The sequence below is a fragment of the Galleria mellonella genome, unplaced genomic scaffold, assembly GCF_026898425.1.
Source record: "Galleria mellonella isolate WM207_F2 unplaced genomic scaffold, CSIRO_AGI_GalMel_v1 utg329, whole genome shotgun sequence".
NCBI lineage: Eukaryota > Metazoa > Arthropoda > Insecta > Lepidoptera > Pyralidae > Galleria > Galleria mellonella.
Window position 1 is genome coordinate 550,280 of NW_026442078.1, and position 21,633 is coordinate 571,912.

A 21,633-nucleotide genomic window follows, 5' to 3' on the forward strand; every position below is an offset into this window, starting at 1 on the left:
TGCTTACCACCATCAGTAGTTAGTTGCATTATTGTATTCCGGTTCGAAAGATAAAATAAGTAATGTAATTTCTGATATAAGATGATGAATGAAAATGGCAATACTTTTTACGGTTGTCAGGTGAGTTTCTAACACTGTTAGATTATTTGGTTGGACAATTATTTACTTCACATAATACCTAGAATAAGAAATAAATAAATGACCCTCATGCTTATTTACCAGTAGTATATTAATTGTATTTTTTTTTTTGCTAATAAACAAACCAATTAATAATAGCCCTTAGAGAAAAGACTTGGCTGTGATATCAAATGAAAATCGTAATTTTAGATGTAAGTTTAGAAAAATGACGCCCCAGAATCGATCTTAAGGGCAAGGGAGGAAGGGTTTACAACCCAGGTTAGACCCCATTACTAACAAGTAATGGGGTCTAACCTCCATTGCTATAACCCCCACACGGTTCCTTCTGAAGTGAAATTAGTTTATTTGCATTAAACAGTTTAAAATTATTACAAACCTGGAAACCATAGTGATTTATTCTTGTTGAATTCAGCACATAAAGAATTCCTTACGATGGATTAACTGATGACTCTATCATCTTTAAATGGTGCCCGCTAGCATACATGAAAGGCGCAGGCGGGGTTACTATTCCATTTTACCTATTAAGATACCCCAATATATAATTACGCTGCATACTTTATACTTACTTATTACAATTGTATTTCTGTTGTATCATCAATCACAGATATTCCTTCATATGGTGACAGGAGGATTATTAATTAATATGATATTAAGAGCTAACTAGAAAAACTCAGCTCGATACATCAATTTAAATAATTTAATAAAGGCAGGTACATAATATAGGACTTAAACATGATACATAGAATGGCATGCGACCTCCTTACTCTGTTCTTTACACTGTTTCGGTCCTTTCCTTTTATCGTGATACTTCAAGTTGGAATCGGGATCAACTAATAAAACCGCTGTGAAGCACATTACAGGAGACCTCTATTCCTTGTTATGGTAGACGTGAGTTGGAAGTACCCACAAAGATTTATGTTACGACTAAGTTCAGGGAGAAGTTTGTATGATAATCTGAGTTCCTGAAACTATGCAGTTAAGTTTGCAATATAAACTTATCGGCATAAAGTGAATATATTGTAATGCTAATCTTTAAACAACTCGCACTAAGCAATTTGACTTTTATTGTTTTGTTTTACTAAGTACTTAGGTACTAAAAAAAAGTTGATTAAATAATTTGTTGTTTCTGTTATTAATTATGATCAAGGGTGCATGCAATCAAATCTAGCCAACATTTTTAGTTTTGTTTTCGGTATAAATCGGTCCATTTGTTTTCAAATTATGCCCCTTAGCGGAAACAGTATATTTATATCCTTCGAAGGGATTGTTCTAATAGCGGGACTGAATTTTTACTAAAAACCATGAGTTGGAAAACGAAAAAAATATTGACCCACATTAATTCAACGGCTGCGTTCGACGTGTATAGGGGTGGCTTGATGTATGGGGGTGAGCAAGCGTGACTCGGGGGATAGGAATTATTAGTAATAGGGTCTAACGGCTCCATCACTAGAAACATCAAATCGACGTCCATGTGGTTTCCCCTAGAAACTATCGTGGTCAATTCTTGTTAAATTCGTCACGATGGTTTATCTAATTTGCATTCTTCTTCGCTTAACCTCCACTGGTGGGCTGCCAGTGTATACCAATAGCACTTACGGGGTTACCCTTCCATCTTAATTTTTCTTTGGTAGTTGTGGGTTGCGTAAATGACAGAGCAACTCGTCCTCTCTATTGGCTATGGACGAGGGGTTAACTATGGGAGAAAGAATTATGAATGAATGTAGGAAAAAGAATAAAGCAAGTTCAACTCCTGTTCAACTTCGGTGAACCATTCAACTGTGCTTTCAATATCGATTCCTCAGAATAGTTGATATCCCCAAGAAATAAAATAAACATTAATTTATCTCAAGACTCGAAACCCAAAAAGTTCACTGAAATCAGAAATTGCACTTATTGAAAATCACCCATAGATTTTTATATATAAACAAACCAGTACTAAATAATGAAAACTCGAAGAAACCACTGAGTATACCAATAAGATTGGCCAACGTGGTATTAGAAGTTACATTTTTCCTAGATTAGATAAAAATTATAAAAACTCAAAAATTAATCTCAATCAAAGCGATATGTATGGCGTTTAAATTTTAGCTTTGCTTGATAAATAAAACTGCAGTTAATATTAAAACATATATTAATTCCTTAGCTAAGCAAGATAAATAAACGCCCTCTTCACAATCATACAAAACTTATTACTTATTAAGAAGTTTTTCGGGACGGCAACAATGTTCAAAGGGAAAAAAAATGATTCAACTTACATATCTAATATGGTTACAATTCTTTCGTTACTATGTCACTACTATAGTAACATCTTTCACTTAACGTTAGGTAGAATAAAATAAATGATATAAAAAAATTAAAAAAGCTAAAATAGTTATCTTGTTAAAAGTACAGTAATATAGACACTTTGTGAACTTTTAACCAAACAAATAACTGCAGTGCAAGGATTATAATGTATAGCTACTAATATTAATACTTTAGAAATACTAAACAGCGATATTTAAATATAACTCGGAAGGTCGCGAGTTAAAATCTGTCTCTCTTTAGCAATAGAGTAAATGCTAAATGGTTAACAAGTAAATAAATAACTATCAGACATCTTACGTAATAAGAGTACAATAAGTAAATCCTCTGTAATGAACTTCATATACGAGGTTTGTCCGGAAAGTACGTATAAAAGTTTTTTAAAAATTTTATTTTACAATTATTCAGGTAAATCAATTTTATCCCCTTCAAAGTACTCCCCCTGTGACATAATGCACTTGTGCCAACGCCGTTTCCACTGTGAGAAGGCTCCTTGAAAGTCCTCTGGTTGTAGGTTTCTCAGCTGCCCCGTCGTAGCTTTTTTTATCTCATTTATGTCCCCCAAATGCCGCCCCCGAAGTACCAATTTGGTTTTTGGGAACAAGAAGAAGTCACACGGGGCCAAATCCGGCGAATAGGGGGGTGTTCGGTCACCGTAATGGAATTTTTACTCAAAAACTCACGGACAACAAGAGAGGTGTGGGCAGGGGCATTGTCGTGGTGAAGAATCCAACGCCCCTCTCGCGCCAATTCTGGACGAACTCGTGCCACACGAGCTTTGAGGCATCTGAGCACATCGACGTAGAATTTTCCATCAACTGTCTGGCCTGGAGGGACGAATTCTTGATGGACAATCCCCCGAACATCGAAAAAAACAATCAACATTGTCTTGACATTTGAGCGGGATTTTCTTGATTTTTTTGTTCGTGGTTCCCCGGATGTCTTATCGAATTAGATTGGCAAAAATTTCACGGCCATTCTTGCCGAGTTTCGAGAGAAACTTGATTACGACGCGCTGCTCTTCAACGGAAGCGGGCTCCATGCCGACGGGGTTTCGTTAAGAGGTAACTTCACAGATGGCGTGACAAGCCAGTTCGCACCGCACGGTGGTCAGACCAGAACTGAAGCATTGTTAGGGACATAAGGAAGGGGTCCTGCGCTTACCTGGCCTCCCCACTCCTCTTTCTCGCATTCCAGAACACTTTTATACGAACTTTCCGGACAGACCTCGTACCATATATATATATATATATATATATATATATATATATATATATATATATATATTATAATAATACAATTAAAGTTTTCCAAAAAGCTTCAATAACACCGGATGACTTTGGAGTTAAAATTATAGAAATATTTTATTTCGTTATATATGTTTCCAATGTTTATAATTTGTTCTTTTAATTTTTCTGTATCTTTGTTGTCCAAATGGAGAACGTTATGATATATATAAACTCCAATTATGGCTGCATTCGTTTTCGTTACATCATCTATCAAACCTTCTATAAACGACGGAATGAAGGCATTTTTGGGAATACACCATAGTATTTGTTCTCTTAAGTAATCTATCAAATTTATACTGTACATATTTCTAACCGATTGAAAATACTGAACAACTAAGTCTTCAATATCTTTAGCAATAACTTTACCAAACGAAAATGCAGTATACTTAACAGACTCGATATTTTTGAATGTTTGGCCCTGGAAATGTACAGGTTCTTGATTGAGATATTTTTGCAATGTTTCTCCATATAAAATGGTGAAACGTAATTGACAGATAATATTAAAACTCTTCTCTATAGGTATGGACTCTTTAAAGTATTCTTCAATCAAATTTAATACAGATAAACAACACTTTGGATTTAAAAACAATTTTGTGTATTTTAAACTTTTTATAAAAGAGTTTACAATAGATATTGCTTTTGTTCCTTTATTTGGAATTTTTAAAGTTTCTAAAGTCTTTTCCAAGAATGGAACACCGATATCTTTAAAACTATTTCTTTGCTGCTCCTCTGTTTCATTTAACAAAAGAAATCTAGCGATAATTTGTCCGAAAATCGATGCGTACGATATATATTCGTCATTATCGATTTCCAATTCATCAACTGTATAGTAATTTTCCAAGAAATATCTTAGAATTTTCTGAATGTAGTCTACATTTACTTGATCAATGTTATCATATATACAGTTCAATAATACAACTGCAGTATCATAAGTAGGACCATTTTCTGCACTGAATTTTGTTTCTAGAACTTCGTATATAATTAAACAATAATCTAGTTTATAACTCTTTGGTATCGCGTTTAGTTTAGCCAAATTACGGTATAAGCCCTGCTTTTTGTTTTTCAAATTACATTTCATTATTACATACTTGAAAGTTTCCAAGTCTTGCTTGTGGAAATGTTTGCCCTGTTGTCTTAAGACGCGGACCGCGACAAAAAGGCTTTTTGTAGGTTGATTTTTACTTGCTGCTAACATAGTTTGAGCAAAAAGTCCTGGCCATCCTGGCGTGCGTAATGCAAGCACTAATCTCGCCAGTCGTGGCTCTGATATAAGTTTGTCTATGTTTTTACGTAACGATTTTTCGCTGCACGTATGAATCCAATTCACCATCGTAACCATATTATGTTCCTGAAATAAAATATTTATAAGTATACGTATTATGTATGAAATTAAGGTAAGAGGACTTGTTATATGAAAACCTACTAATATTCAAGAACAGTGAATATGTAGTATCGCAATATTATCTATTATAACTGACTTAGTTTTTACAATAAATAATATATCATAGGTGTATATAAATGTAGGTATTAAGAACTAACATCGAAATGATGCATTGCGTCAATAGCGACATATATGGATTCCAGGTGAAGCGCTATTTTATTGTTTATAAACATAATAACGTACCTTAGCTTTCCAGTTCTCCATGGAAATTTGTGGTCTTATCAAATGAGATAAGCGACTTAATGCATCTGACAGTTCCTTCTGTCTTTTTGTAGTAACATCAATTGTGATTGGCCATATTGGTTTAGTACCTGCATTGCCAAGTAACGCAGCGATACGTGCTAACTTTACATGTGGTTTAATTGTAAATACATGCATAAGAGATATCTGATAATTGTCAATAATATGATTTTCATTATAAAAATATATAGTTAATTTTCTTAGGAATCGTTCAGGACATAACGGTGTTTTAACTGTAAGTAACTTTTCAAAATGATCTCCAAATAGTATTTGCATATCATGTCGTAATGCATTAAGATAAGACTCATCAGATTGATTCACTTCAAAATTTTCTTTAAAGAGTTTCTTTCGCGCTACTCTGGCTTCATATAAGCGCTTCAACAGGGGACGTGTACCAATTGGATCGCGTCTATAGGTAGAAGCTACAGACGATACTATCTCCGAAAACTCTTCTATGGGAAATCGAAAGGCGGCAAAAAAATCAAGAGTCTGATTAAGGCATTCTATTGCCTTATCAGGTTCGTTTTTAACGATATTCAACATTAATTTAGGGAAATATTTGAGTAGAAGTTCTTTCTCTGTCTTTTTTAACGGATACTCATTAAGAGTGGAAAATTCTTTAAGAAAAGCCGAAAATATTGGAAGTGGACAACTGCCGGTCTGTAGAATGTGATGAAGTACAACAGCATGTAAACCTTCGCGACATATAATTGCTGCAGGACTACCGTCGAGCCCTAGATCATGTCCAAACTTTAACAATAAATCCCAGTTATCATCTACCAAACGCCATATACAAGCACGCTTTGCTAGACTGCGTACGATTGTGGCACGTAGTGAAACTGGCTCATTACTGTGTTTCGTAACCAATAAATTAAGTAGCTTTTCTAAATGTTCTTTTCGTCCACCAGTCTTGCTAACCAGTACTAATAACATGTGTTGGCGATTTTCAAGTACACTTTCCTTTGGAATACATTTAGTCAACTCTGTAAAGGTTTCATCAAAATAACTGAACCTATACAAATCGAATAGTTTATCAAGTAATGTAGGTAACTTGTGCAATAGGGACTGCATATAACAATCGCTTCTTTTCATGCAACGCATCTCACACATCATCACGTCCATATATTGATCATAATCTCTATCAGAAACTTCAGAATTTAAATCTTCTATAGGATCTATGAATTCTGGCATAGAAGGTATATAATAAGGAGGCTCTGTAATTTTCTCCCCAAAAGACTTTTCATGGAATATTTTCTTACAGAAAGCAGATTTCTCAGTAGGTTCCATACACTTTAATAAAGGTTCAGCAAACTTGTATGAGAACCAGGAATAACCCAAATATTCGGCTCGTGCACATTTTATAACGAGTTCTTTTATTTCGTTGTTATTTAAAAATTTTGTTAACGCTGTTGTATTCAATAGATACGCAGTGTATAATTCAGGTTTAGAGTCAAATCTATTTCTGTGTTTTTCCATAATATATTTTGTAGTAACTTTATTCAATCTTTTAAATTCACGATCATAAATATTCTCGATTATATAAAAATATGTGTCTGCATCTGTTTTTAAAAGAAATTGCAGACAATTAATATATTTATTGGTATTTATTGATTCCCGTATGCATTTTATATTTTTCATCTCTTCAACTACTCTTTTTAAATGAATTATTGCAGCTTTAGGACAATGTTCACAAAGTAATTTTAAAAAGTGTGGTGTTATTTTTCGTGTGGGGATTGTTTCTAATTCTTGTAGAAAAAAATCCGGTGAACATTTTGGAAGGAACTTCATAGCAAATTTCTCATCTTTTTTTTTATAGAACTCATAAAATTCCTTGCATTTATTTGTGTCTTTTATATTTAATAATATCCAGTGTTTCATTTTATTAATAGATGTTGTTAACATTTCAGGAAAGACTTCATTTTCTAAGTATAAAGGAGTTATTATATTTGAATATCTGGGATCATTAATGAGCCAATAGGATTTCAGAGCTCTACTAACATAAAACAAGTCGTTGTCTTTTAATATCTCAAGTATGTAATCTACATTTTGGTACTTCGAAGCGAGATCAATTTTAAACAGTTTATCAACAGGTGATTCTTCTTTAAGGATTTTAATAATTTCAAAGGGAACATTATTCACAAAAGCCTCGTTTACTAAACAATTAAGATGTTTATGCCTTTTTCCAAGATTATCGCCCTTTAATTTTATTGGTATAATCGCCATCTAAAAGGAAGAAAAAGATATAATTATTATTAGTAAATATTTGACAGTATAGAGATAAAAAAAAGATAACGACTTTTATATATAATTTTTAAAGTAGTGCAAGTAAAAAAATACATCTAATAGCGTGTATGTTAAAGACGGTTCTATTAAAAAAATTACTTGAATAAAAATTATTTATTATTATTATTAAAAATGAGCAAACTTAAGTTAAAAACTTAAGCCTAGTATAGTACTATTTTACCTGTGCATAAATTTACTTTTAGAAATACTTATTATTTTTTACAATACGGTTATGTATCAATTTTCTTTAAGAAATTGATTTGATTACTATATACAAAACAATTTCATTCACATCAAATCTTCAAAAATTGGTCATAGACTTTCATATCTAGTAGGTACTACTTCAAGTTAAATGGCATAGGTTTATGTAAATTCTTTAGATCAACTGTTATCAACTGTCTTGGATCAACTGTTATTAATGGAGATGAATTTTATTGTTAAAAGTTTCGTAAGTATACATATTTTAATGTAATAACTATTAATTTAACTTTTGGGACCCTTAATCGTGAGCGGCTGTGGCGCGAGCACGAGTCTGACTGCGCGCCTCGGTCCACTAAGCGAGAGCAGTAGGTGTTCGTGACACCGTCACACTAAAGAAAGATCCCCATCTTTCTTTAGCGTGACTTTTGGAAATCTTTGGGAATGAATGGTTGGGCTCTGTCTTCCTCTTCGTAAGAGTCCCGAATGATCCCGAAAGTAGGCGAGCTTTCTTGACCTAAATACATGTAAGTTAAACTGGTAGTAATAACTACCAGTATAATGTAATAACATTAAAATAATGGATTTCAACATGATTTTCTTTTGTACAAATGCCAATTTTAGGTTGGATACACTTCGGCCTATGATTCGTCAGTCGATTACCCTTAAAGCTCTATGAAGGTCACAGAGTCGAAGTGAATAATCTTACTACAGCAAACTTTGTATATGGTAGTTATTTATAACATATATGTATTCAACTCCCCAGTTAACATTTATAGTAATGGACGTCAGTAAGGAGCGTCGACATGAAATCCCCAAAGTAATTAACTAATTTGTGTCGTTTAAACTTTAACTGTTTTACCATAAATAATTTAAACTTGCAATATACAGGTTAAGTCGTCTTACTACAAAATCGTGTCTAATATACAGATATTATGTAACATTAAACCATATTAGTCTAAAGCACAGATAATATAATACTTGGTCAAAACAAGATAAAGTCTATGTTATTAAAAATAAAACGTATTTAAAGCTTTTTGTTAAACACTGTTTAATTATATTGTCGATGATCGACAGGTTTTAGGAGATATTTTGCCTCACTTTGCGTGTTCTACTGCTTGTACAACGGATTGTGCTCAGAGGAATTGTTCAATATGATGCCCACGGCTTCTTTCTACCATCGTACGGTTCGCCATCGACAGAGAGTTCACCCTCATACTCTAGAGCCTGGATGGTCGCGTACAACCGCGTCGCGGTTTCAGAGATGTTTTCTTTTACGAACACTCAGGTTATGGAATGAGCTCCCAGGCGAGGTTTTTCCAAGAGCATGGGGTTCTTCAAAATAAGGCCCCCCCTTAGGGTAAAGATTTTTTATGCGACTTAGAATGGCAAACAAGCTGACGATCCACCTAATGGAAAGTGGAAACCAACGCCTATAGACATTAGCAGTACCATGGACATAATACAGTATACGGTTCCACCCATGAGATCCTCCATGCGTTGCCATTTCTGAAAACTCAGGTGTTATTCCTCTGTACCCTGTTAATTCATTGTCATATCCCACCCTTCAAACCAAAACACAGCCATGTAAACCCAATTGTTTCACGGTAGAAACATGAATAATACAGAGGTCCACCTCTGTATCATTCTTTGTAGTCGTTTGCTTGGACATGAGACCAAGTAAACGACTTTTGTACAAAGTCTCCATCAGTTTTCTTCAGGGTCGGCAACGCGCGCATAATACGCCTGGTATTGGAGGGGTTCATAGGTTACGATGACCGCTTACCATCAGGTGGGCTATATGCTTGTTTGCCACCTCAATGGTATAAAAAAACTGTTTAGACAAACAGTATTTATTTTAGTAATAATGTAAGTTGCAATTTACGATGCGGTTATTTACACAAATACATGAGTGATGCTAATTGAATGCAATAACTAATTATTAGTTTATTAATTTTGGTTTAGGAGCAATTAATCACCATACACCTAAGCGAAAATAGGTCGCATTGGCACAATAAATCATAATTAGAGAAATCGCCCGAATACAAGTAATCACAAGTGGAGAGAAATGTCATATATGGTCAGGCCTTTTTTTAATGGATGAAGATGAAATGGTGCTTATCTTAACGGTTTAAAATGGCGGGAAATCAGATGGGGATGAAGGATGAGAATGAAGGCACGTCTGTGAGCCCATCGTTCCACAATGGGGGACCATGTAGAGGTCGACCTGACGGGTTATATTTATTTAATAAATAAATATATTGCTAGCTATAGGGGGAGAGGGATTGTTAGTAATGGGGACATAAATGACCATTTCTAGTAATATACCGTGTCAGGTCCTCCACGCGGTTTCCCCTGGAAACCATCGTGATTAATTCTTGTTGGATTACCGTCACAATGGGCTAACTAACTCAGGTTCATTCTGACCTATCATATCCCACTGGTGCTTGCCCCGCCAGTGTATACCGACAGCACAGGCGGAGTTACCATTCCATTATCATCCATAAAAAAAATATATTGGTGCTCCGCCCGTGTACGCCGATAGCGCAGGCAGGATTACAATTTCATTTTCACTCATAGAATGAAAATCCGGTTTTCTTTTTCATATAGGTATATGGTTTTGAAAACTATATTTAATGCTGTTTCATATACTTATATGAAACAACGTTAAATTAATAAATTATTCCATTACGCCATCTATAGTCACGTAATCCCTATTTGATAATAGATGGCGTAAAAAAAATAATATTTTATAAATTTATTTTTATTTTAATTACAGGAATTTGTGATAGAATTTTATTACAGGTAGGTAGTAAGAGACAAAACCAATTTTCTACTTATAGTTATTAATTGATTAGGCATCATATATAATAATAATATAGCCTAAATATATTTTTTTAACATATTATGAATAGGTAGGTAGATAGATACTTACTTTTACGGTCGTAGTATATAAAAGTTATCACAATTTAAAATTTATTAGTTATTTTATTAACATCTGCCATGATCTGAGAAAGAGCACTTATAATTGCAATTAAAATTTATACAAACAAATAAAGATAATAAATGGGCATTCAGAAAATGACATCATTTTCAACTACGGCGTAGTAGGAGGACGGTCAGTGTCAGTCTTGAGTCAGTAAAGATCAGATTGACGGCTCTAAAGGACTGACTGGTTTGAATTTGTATGAATCAGAAGCAACATTTATAATTTAATTGGATTGAATTCAAACAACAGAACAATTGAGACAACTTGGGAGATAAAATGCAATCACATGTAGTAATGATTCGAATCAGAAATTACTAAAATAAGATTTGTATGATCAAATGAGCATTGTGTGATCTGAAGAAAGATGGGACGAAAAATGATAAAAAATAATAATTTTAATTAGAGGAAATAAACAGAAATCTTTGAAAATCAACCTTAATTACGTTAGACTGACAGCTAACTGATAGAATGTTGCCAACTATCAAGGCCTATTTTCTCGATAAGATTAAGTTGAACGTTTTTATCAAAGAATTTAATTTTGATTTATATAAAATACAAAGTGGAAGTCCTTAATTTTAAACCATATAGATATACGTATCTTTAATAAATTAATGTTGAAATTTAGAATTTTATTTTCTTTGATTAAATAAATTTTAAATATTGTCGATGGCGACACTAACTTTATTTTTCTATTTTGCATTTCATTCATAACTGGAAATCTTATAATACCGCCGCTGCTACCAATTTTTTAATTAATTACCATTATTCATATAACCCATTTTTGTTTTTCTGTGATTTTTATAAACGAGTAAAACTTTCACTGTGTACCAACTAGTTTCATAATAAAAAAACATATCACTGTGAGTATTAATTTGTTAGTTTAAATAATCGGTAATTGTGATGCTTAACATTTCTTCACAGAGTGTCGTTTAAATTCAGTAGGTGGTACATTAATTTTATGTACCTATTGAATTTCTAAATTGTAAAAACATTTCTAAAGGTTTTCTGATAATTTTGCAATATTGTTTTATATTATTCGAAAGGACCGCTGACACGTGGCCAGCGAGTGCATTATTTATGTATCAGTAGTTGACCGTTATTTGCGTGAATTTTTTTGATATTACAATTATATTTATGTTTAATTATTTTCATATCACAGAATATTAATAGTAATAATCAGAATATCATCTATATCGAATTTGAAGGTTTTTATTATGCTTTCGGTTTGTCTCTTTTTTGGTATATAAATTGAATGTCTATTAGGTACTGGTTATGTATTTTTGAGTTTATGTTAGCAAATACTAAGAAAAAGGATGTTGTAATTTTGAGGTTTTTGTATATCCACTGATCAGATTATTACTTTTGGTGTCTGGTTATTTTTTTAGGCATCATAATTCCTGAACAGAAAGCTGCATGTTATCAGGAGATATTTTTCTACCTGGTTTGAATAAACATGATAGATATAAGTACCATATAGCATAGCATGTTAACAAATTTCTAGTTTAAAGCACCAGATTGTCTTTCATGGTGTAACTGAATGGGAATTAATGATTTATATAGCTGAGAGATGCAAGTTTGACTATCCCTAAGTATTATGAGTGCATCTACTCCATTGACCTACTAGTTGCTAGATTAGTATTTCAGTAATATTCTTAAATTTTTAACCTGTCATTTAAGATTATGTGATTTGTATAAAAAAAATATATAAGTATTTTTATATTTTAATCATGTTTTGCAATAAATTGGATAATAAAGTACCTATATATTCTTTATTGTTTTTTTCAAAATGATTATGGTAGCAGTAAAACAACAAGAATAAAAGTGATAAAAAATAAAATATAATGATGAATTTTGAAAGTTGTTTGGTTTTATGTACAGAATAACTTTACCTAAATGATCACATTAATTCATGTCTCTTATAAACCATTAATCATGCAATCAGAAAGTTAATATATAACTTTATATCAGCTCATAATAGCATTTTTCACAGATGGCAGATGTACCGGAAGTAACAACTTCATCTCCATCAGAGTTGCTAGCAGCAGGACGGCGGCATCTTGCTGTAAGAGACTTCAGTTCTGCAGCTGGTGTCCTAGCTAAGGCTTGTGAGGCCCTCGCTAAGGAGCATGGTGATATGGCCGATCAGTGTGCTGAGGCTTATTTATGGTAAAATTATATTTATATAGGATCATTATCAAAGATGAAATGCTATTATTTCACAGTTTATTTCAAAAATTATGTATAAACTTCCATTTTAGAATTATAAGTGTGTTTTTCTTTTATAGGTATGGTAAAGCACTTCTTGGCTTGTCCAGAGAAGAGAGTGGTGTCCTTGGAGATGGTATGCCAGGAACTGGAAATCCTGAGGATGATGAAGAGAATGAGGGTAAGTATAAACATGTAAATTTTTTTTTATATAAAAATAAACCAAATTTTTAACTGTTGCTTTATCATTTTTTAAGTTTAGCTTTCTCTGTGTTATTTCTTTTTAAATTAAGAATTTATCTTAAAAAGATAAACATAATATTCCAATATCTAAGTTTATTTAATATTGGATGTTTTTTTATGAATTACTAAGTAAAAATTTATTTCCAAAAAAGACAAAGAAGTAGTTCAATAGTTCAAAATAGATTTGATAACATCTGAAATCTAGTTATTTGTGGAATTTCTAAATTAGGGCGAAATTTTGCAACATGATTTAATAATTTTTTTTTTTATTAATTTGTTGTTATATTTTAAAGATGGTGCTGACGATGGTGAAGAGAACCAGAATGGAGAAGCAGAACAAAATGTTGAGAACAACAAGGAAGTTGAGGTGGAGAAGATTGAAGCCGAATCTACCACAAAAGAAGAAGAGCCTGGTAGCAGCACAGTTGCTGCAGGGGACAGTGATGAACCAGTGAGTAAAATAATATTAGGTTATATATTATTTATATTTAACATCTGTTAGGATTAAAAAATGAATTTTCAGTCATCATTCCAAAGAAACAAACAAATTGTATGAGAAAAAAACAAGTTTAAAATTAACCTTTTAAAAGCAGTTAAGTATTGATTGTAACACTTTTTTGTGGAAAACTACAATGTTTTTCTAATAATATCAATATCTATTATTAGAAAAACATTGTAGTTGTAAATATATTAAGATTAGGCATTGATAATATTGGTACCGCTCCAATATATGTTGGGTTCTTTAGGACATTAAGGGATGAATAAAAGTCATTACCCATTCCGATATCACCAACCCATACTGGTCGGATATTTCTATTAATTTCGATCGTGTTCTTTATTTCGACAAAAAAAATTATATAACAAACATTTATCATGTTCATAAAAGACATGCTGTATCCCACAGTTTTGCTTGTGTGAAAAATACATAAAATATTTTTACAAACTTTCACAATTATAAAAGTACTTATTTATTTATTTATTCATTACTACAAATCAAATCATAAATGTTTGTCTGACTGTTAGCACGTCCCATTTCCTATATAGTTCTGTAGTGAAATAGTGAGATGGGAAATTAAAATTATAATAGTACATAGTATGATTTGCGAAATATGTTTGATATTATATACGAATTTATAGAGTATAGAGGAATAACATCCGAGTCCTCAGGAAAGGCAATACATGCGAGATATCATGGGTGAAACAATATACTCTGTTATGTCCACGGTACTGCTTATGTCTATAGGCGACGATTACTTTCTATCAGGTGGGCCGTCAGCTTGTTTGCCATTCTAAGTTGCATAAAAAACATGTTATTTTACTTGTCTATTTTGTCAGCAATTTTAAGTGTGGGTTTGTACACAAAGGTTTGTCAGGATGGACGATATCTGTCTTCCACGCAAAAACTACTGAACGGATTTGAATGAAATTTATTACACAAGTAGGTAATATCCTAACTTGCAGCAGATAGGATAATTTATGTACTAATTTATGAGGGTGAAGCTGCGGAGTATGGCTAGTATAGTATAGTTCTTACCTATTTTAGGGTACAAGCAATAATGGTGAGGCAAATGAGGAATCTGAAGTGAACCTTGACAATGAAGATGATGTTGATAATTTGCAATTGGCCTGGGAGATGCTTGGTAAGTAAGAGTTTTTTTTTTCAATGGATGATAATGGGATGGTAATCCCGCTTACGCTAACGGTATACGCTGGCGGAGCACCAGTGAAGGATGATAAGTGAGAAAGAAAAGGTAGGTCAGTTAGCCCATCATGATGAATACACCTGATATTCATTATGATGGTTTCCAGAAGCAACCATGTGGAGGTCAACCCAATAGGGTATATTGCTAGCAATGGGACTGGTAGTCCACATTACTAACAATCCCTTCCCCCCTAAGTAATAGTATTATTTTGAACTGGTTTAACGATAATGATTTTTTCTCAGAAGTATTCATGATCTCACCAAAAGAAATGATATATATCGCTTTGAATAAAAATATTTTATTAACATAATAAAATTTTAATTAGACAATGTTTGTAGGTACATGTGAGATATTTAAGAAAAATTTATATGAGCGGTCTTGATAAGAATAATAGAAACAAAACAATCATTTTTAGAATTTTATCTATATGTCTGCATGTTTGTTTTGGTATTAAGTAAAAACTATTGCACCAAATTGCAAAACGGTTTGCACTGTTGTTTTTCTGAAGGTCTAACTTAAAAACTGGTATATGTTTTATCTTAATACGCTATCTAATCTGTTTTATTGGTTTTCCTATTTCTGAAATCCATACGTACAGAGTAGCAGACATATATTTCTTTTCAATAAATATTACTTTTTAAGTAGTAAAGTTATTATTATTGTATAAAAAAAAAAAAACCTCCATGTGTAGTGTGATTACTGTCACAACCAAAACACAAAATAAGTTATTTGCGACATGTATTGTGATAGAAACATTATAAAAGTAAAATGTATATTGTATAAATGTGTCACATTATTGTAATATATGTACGATATTATAAAGAGGAAAGATTTGTATTTTTGTGTGTATGTATGTTTGTAATGAATAAACTCAAAAACTACTTTGCCGATTTCAAAAATTCTTTCACTATTAGAAAGCTACATTCACTGTGAGTTAACATAGGCTATATTTATTGCTAGAAAAGATTAGGAATCCTTACTAAAACTTTAGTAACGTTACTCAAGGTGCTATAAAATATCTTTCGTCGCGTGCACTGTGGAAACTATTGATGATAGAACAAAAGTATGTTCTAAAATATTGAAGAAAATATCAATAACTACAAAAAACTTTGCAATATTATATGTCCAACTATTATCGTTATGTGACAATAACCACTTTTTAAAATGTTGTAAAAATATCCACCCGTGCGAAGCCGGGATGGGCCGCTAGTAAATAATAAAACTTTGTTTATGCCAAGCTGTATTTTAAATATGGTGTTTGATTATTGTGAAACTATTGTATCGCATGATGTTGGCAGACCTGGCGCGCAACATTCTGTCTCGGCGTGCGGAAGAAGCCGCTGACGGCGTGGCGGCTCGCGCTTTGCTCGCGGACGTGCACCTGGCACTGGGCGAGGTGGCGCTCGAGAGCGAGACATACGACAAGGCCGTTATCGACATGCGTGCGTACCACTTTTTTTTTTTTAATATTACGGCTTTGGATATTTCTTTTCAGCCAAACTTTAGAGAAATTTAAATTTATTGTTGTAATAATTAATTTGATTCGATTGTCATCATTCCTGTTTTATAAGACGACTTTCTAACTCTCCTGTTTTTGCCCCTATTAAGTCTACTTATCGAGATAAAATTATTTTACCACTTAGATTGAAAAGACTGATACATTTATTAAATTCGATTGAACGGTTTCGGAGATAATGTGTGAGAGAACGTGATGAACAGGGATCGTGACATGGGATTTTTTTTTTATTGAGATTTTCATGGTAGGGCAGGTGTATGGCAAGGCTACACGGTGACAATTTGAGTTGATCTCACAAACTTTCGTTGTCTAGAAATAGTTTTTATTATTTATTGTGTGGCAGTTATTTTTTAAAGTTTTTTGTTTGGTTGAGATAATATTTACTAATTTATATATATTTTTTTATTTTACCACAGAAAGTTGTTTGGAATTGCAAAAGGAACTTTACCATAGCGATGATAGGAGAATTGCTGAAACTCATTACCAAATTGGTGAGTAGTCTATATTTTTTTTATTGTTGTGTTCCCGAGGGTTTAACTTAAAATTTGGTGTCTGTTTCATCTTGATATGAAAGTAGACTCCTTAAGTCTTTTAGATATTATGAAATCATAATATGTGAAGAAGGACATAAGGAGACTACTTGTCACCCTGAATACACTAATTAAAATGCAGCCGCTACATATTAACTTAACTTTAATATTAACATAATAATACCTACTATAGTAGTACCTATTATAGTAGTATCTATATATAGCATCGTTCATTATATCAACCGGTAACTGTTTACTGCTTACCATTAGCCTCCCGTATGGGGGGTTTTGCCAGTAGTTGCTATGCTTGGCAGGTGGGTTAGCAATCACAATTAGCGTTTGGTGATGTTTTAAGAGGGACACTTGTTTTTTTTTGATGGGTGAAAATGGAATGGTAACCCCGCCTGCGCTAACGGGATACGCTGGTGGAGCACCAGTGAAGGGTGATAGATGAGAATGAAAACACGTCAGTTAGGCCATCATTATGAATTCATCAGGAATTAGCCATGATAGTTTCCAGGGGGAACCGCGAGGAGGTCGACCTGGTTGGGTATATTGCTAGCAATGTAATTCTCAGTCTCCATCACTAACAATCCCTTTCCTCCCAGAGGGACACTATTGCCCATCCCTTGGCCATTAAATTTTCTCAGTCGCTTCTTATGACACTCACAAGAAAGGAAAAGATGACTCATTCTATGCCAGGACTAGACAGTCAAAGTAATATTAGTCAACTTTAAATATATATTTTATTTACAGGACTTGCAAACTCCTTGGCATCTAATTTTGAGGACGCAATAACACACTTCAAAAACGCGGCGAACATTCTAGAAACTCGCATCAAGACGCTAGAGAACCCTTCAGCAGCGAAAGATGATGCCACCGTAAAGAAATTCTCATCGGCCGATCCGTTCTACACTGTTGAGGGCGAGATTAAAGAGCTTAAGGAGCTGCTCCCTGAAATCCAGGAGAAAATTCAGGACATGATGGATTATAAAGCTGAGGTAAGACCGTGTGATTGTATAGAGGAGACTAGAGAAATGTTGCGCGGTATGATGCTTAAGGAGAAGAATCTCCGCCACGTGGACTGTAAAGCTTAATGCTCATTGAATGTATGTTTTACTTAAATAACCCACCTCTTGGTAAGCATTTGAATAAATTGTAATATTCAAATACGAAAATGGACTGAATAGTTATTATATGAACTAGTATTTGTCATTTTAAAACTATATAAAAAATCATGATTGACAATTTTTTAAAAGCGTATCTGATAAATAAATAAAGCTACTCTTACTTTTAGCTACTAGTGAAGTTAGATTGCTTCAATACATCTACAATTTGGTGTACACATAAAAAAATCTTTTTACATGACAATGCAAAATGATTGTTATTAACTTAGCATTAGGTGTATATTAAGTCACCAACTCATATTTTCTTTAAATCACAAGAGAGACTGAACGAGATTGCCAGACTTAGATAATAAATTGATTAAATATGAAACATTCCATAAATGATAAGTTCCTATATGCAAATGTGCCAAATTCAGTATTTTGTAATTGTGATATTTTATTGGTATTTTTAACTAATTGTGTTTTTGTGATTTTTGTCTTAAGTAAGGAATTCCAGTAATCAATATAAGTGCCTTAGTAATCTCAAGTGACATTTTAATACTCGTAATATGTGTAAGTTAAATTTGAGACTGTTATTGTGTAACTGTTAATATTAAGTTTTGTACCACACGGCCATTTTTGTATTGTGATTGAATTTGAAATAAAAATAATTGAAATTCGAACATTGTTTTTTTTTATTTCGGCCCCATCCCAATGCATTAATGGCCAAGTGGTCGTTTTATTATTCAGTGTACTGAACAATAAAATAACTGTATTATTATGTATATATTTTTTTTTTATAAAATTTGTTATTTGCCAAATAATATTAAATAAATTGGCCATTATGTAATGTACATATATACATATTACTATATATATATTAGAGTGTACCAGAAAAGTTTTAATCATTGAAAATTATCACCCAAAATTAACACGCATTTCATATAAAAGATAATTTTGTAAATTAGATACATTCAGAAGCAATAAAAATAGTATTAAATACAATCTAATTACCAATAATAGTTTGAAATAATGCTAGTGTGCAATATGCTTATAAAACTGTAAGTAAACCCGAAACACAGCCATAGCGCTTCACGGTAGAAACACGAATGGAACAGAGGTACCCAAGCAAACGACTTTTGTACAGTCTCTTTCTGGTCACTACTAGATAACTGATAGACATATTTAAATATTTTTATATATACTACTTTATATATATGTATACATATTATACATAGAAAACTAATAAAAAATAATTCGAATTAAATAAATTAAAATTTATTTAAAATCTATAAATATTTATATTCTATATATATTATAAATCTAAAATTATAATCTAAATTCAAATTAATACAAACATACATATGAATACAAATGTATTGTGCGTGAATCGAATTATCGACCATCGGTAGGTGAAAAAAAAATTTAATATTAAGCAATGAATTATTATAATTAATTATTATTAATCAGGTAAACCACCAAAGTCGTTAAACTGAAATGTATTCAAGATTTATTAACATCATAAATAATAATGAATAAAAAATATATTAAAATACCTCTACCTGCAACTAAAAAATAGTCTACCTGCAATATAGTTCACATTGCTAGTCTATGTGTTTGACTGGTATAAAAAGAAACTGCTATCAGCCAGTGACCTACTGGCATTTTAGTTACTTGATAACCAATAAATACTGTTCAATACAATACCATATCAACCATTAACTGTCCACCGCTGAACGTAGGCCTCTCTCATAAGGGGGGTTTTGCCAATACTGCCATGTTTTTTGACGCATCGGCAATCGCAGTTAACCTTTTGGTGATATTTTGAGAGGGATGCTGCCTATCCCTCGACCATTAAGATTAAGATTATAGAAAGACTTAATTGGCATGACATCGATATGGAAGTAAATATTTTGGACTAAAAAAATATCAAAATCGGTTCCCACACACATATAATAATAAAATAAAAAAAAAATACAGTTTTTGAAATTTATCTTTAGCCATTTTTTCGTCTTATTAAATAATAACTTAAATAAGTAACAGTAGTTACGCCTTAACCAGACACAATTTTTCTTCCATCCTAAGGTTGCCAGGAAGAGATTTAGTGATAAGGCCGCCCATTGTTGCTTCTATAAAGAGGCAACAATAGGCGGTTTTATCACTTATCAAAGCAAGATAATTTGCTTTTATGTAATTAATTCTTCATTTTGTTTGTTTACATCTTTGTAATCTGTATCATTCTTTGAAGGGAACACTCAAGAGTTTTTATTCATTTATTTATTCATACAGTTCAATCAAGGACCTTTTTTTAACTCGTATAAAAATATATATCCTTTCTTTCAGACAATAAAACGTGTACGCGAGACCCTTTGTTCTGCAAACGGAGAGGGCTCATCGCACATTAACGGCGCCAGTTCCAGCACATCATCACAAAAACCCGCAGCAGACATCTCGCATCTTATCAAGAGGAAACGGAAGTCCAGCGAGGGCGACGCCGAGTCGTCCGCAGCAAAAAGGGTTAACACGTGAATTTAGAGTGTAACTATCTGTACAACCAAGAACCTTAATGCCTGGTATTAGAGGTTGTAATGTACAGATACTATTTGGAAAAGATGAAAGTGCTCGTGAGGCAAAGGAATTGTGCATTTCAAATTAGTATATGCAGGTTGGAATCTAAATATTTATTAATACATGGGCGAAATGCGACAAAACATTTCAAAAATTTTAACATTAACACGACGCGTTCGTCTTTCAAGTTATTATGGAGACTAACTCTTTTATCATTATTAATAAAAACCTTTTTACAAATCTATTATAGTTTTGTCACTTTTATTCAAATTGAGAATTTAGCATAAAAGAAAGAGACAAAATAGTTTAATAGCTAAAATAGGTTTACGAGAGGTTTGCGATTTTTATGGATAAGGGGCTTTTTTTGTCAATTTACGAATTATATTCCTTTGTAATAAGAAAATACAGTTTCATGCCCTTTAATGACGCGAATGATTTCGATTTCACCCTGACTTAATTTTAATTGTATATTAATCGATTTGTTTTAATAAAATTTTAATAATCAGTATATTGAATCCAATTCTCTGGGGTCGTAACTATTCTCGCAACAAAGTACACGAGTACTTGTTTCGCATCGATTCCTTTGTGGTCACTAGCACTAATCAAGTAACAGACTGAGTTATTTAGTACGAACTAGATTTAGATTATTTTAACGATTATTTTATGAATCCTTTTAAATTATTACATTAGAAATACTGTTCAGGGAGGTTCAAAAACCTATTTTACACGAATCATAACGTATTATAATTTTTTTTATAACTCTCCGATAAAACTTAGTCGCCTAATATTATAATATCCTCAATACTGAAGTATGCACAAATATGTATTATATGTTAATTTTCAAAAATAAATAAACAATTTTTAATATTAATGAATTATTTTT

At 32.5% G+C, this 21,633-nt stretch overlaps 2 protein-coding genes across 3 annotated transcripts; one reads left to right on the forward strand and one right to left on the reverse strand.

Moving 5' to 3' along the window:
• Positions 1-2,251: 2,251 nt before the first annotated feature.
• On the reverse strand, positions 2,252-11,254 carry LOC113512122 (uncharacterized). Its single transcript, XM_026895909.3, has 3 exons — positions 10,826-11,254; positions 5,353-7,632; positions 2,252-5,076 (listed from the first exon to the last, which is right to left on the reverse strand). Exons 2-3 carry the CDS (start codon positions 7,630-7,632, stop codon positions 3,760-3,762), a joined length of 3,597 nt encoding a protein of 1,198 aa, XP_026751710.2. The 5' UTR covers positions 10,826-11,254; the 3' UTR covers positions 2,252-3,759.
• A 316-nt stretch (positions 11,255-11,570) lies between these two features.
• Positions 11,571-21,621, forward strand: LOC113511359 (histone-binding protein N1/N2). 2 transcript variants are annotated; one of them, XM_026894994.3, is made up of 9 exons: positions 11,571-11,739; positions 12,858-13,045; positions 13,165-13,265; positions 13,621-13,778; positions 14,871-14,967; positions 16,329-16,472; positions 16,963-17,037; positions 17,833-18,077; positions 20,526-21,621. In XM_026894994.3, the coding sequence occupies exons 2-9, from the start codon at positions 12,870-12,872 to the stop codon at positions 20,709-20,711; spliced, it is 1,182 nt and encodes a 393-aa protein (XP_026750795.2). In that variant the 5' UTR covers positions 11,571-11,739; positions 12,858-12,869; the 3' UTR covers positions 20,712-21,621. The 2 variants fall into 2 exon arrangements, with proteins under 2 accessions (XP_026750795.2, XP_026750788.2); XM_026894987.3 differs by having other exon boundaries at positions 12,870-13,045.
• Positions 21,622-21,633: the final 12 nt, after the last annotated feature.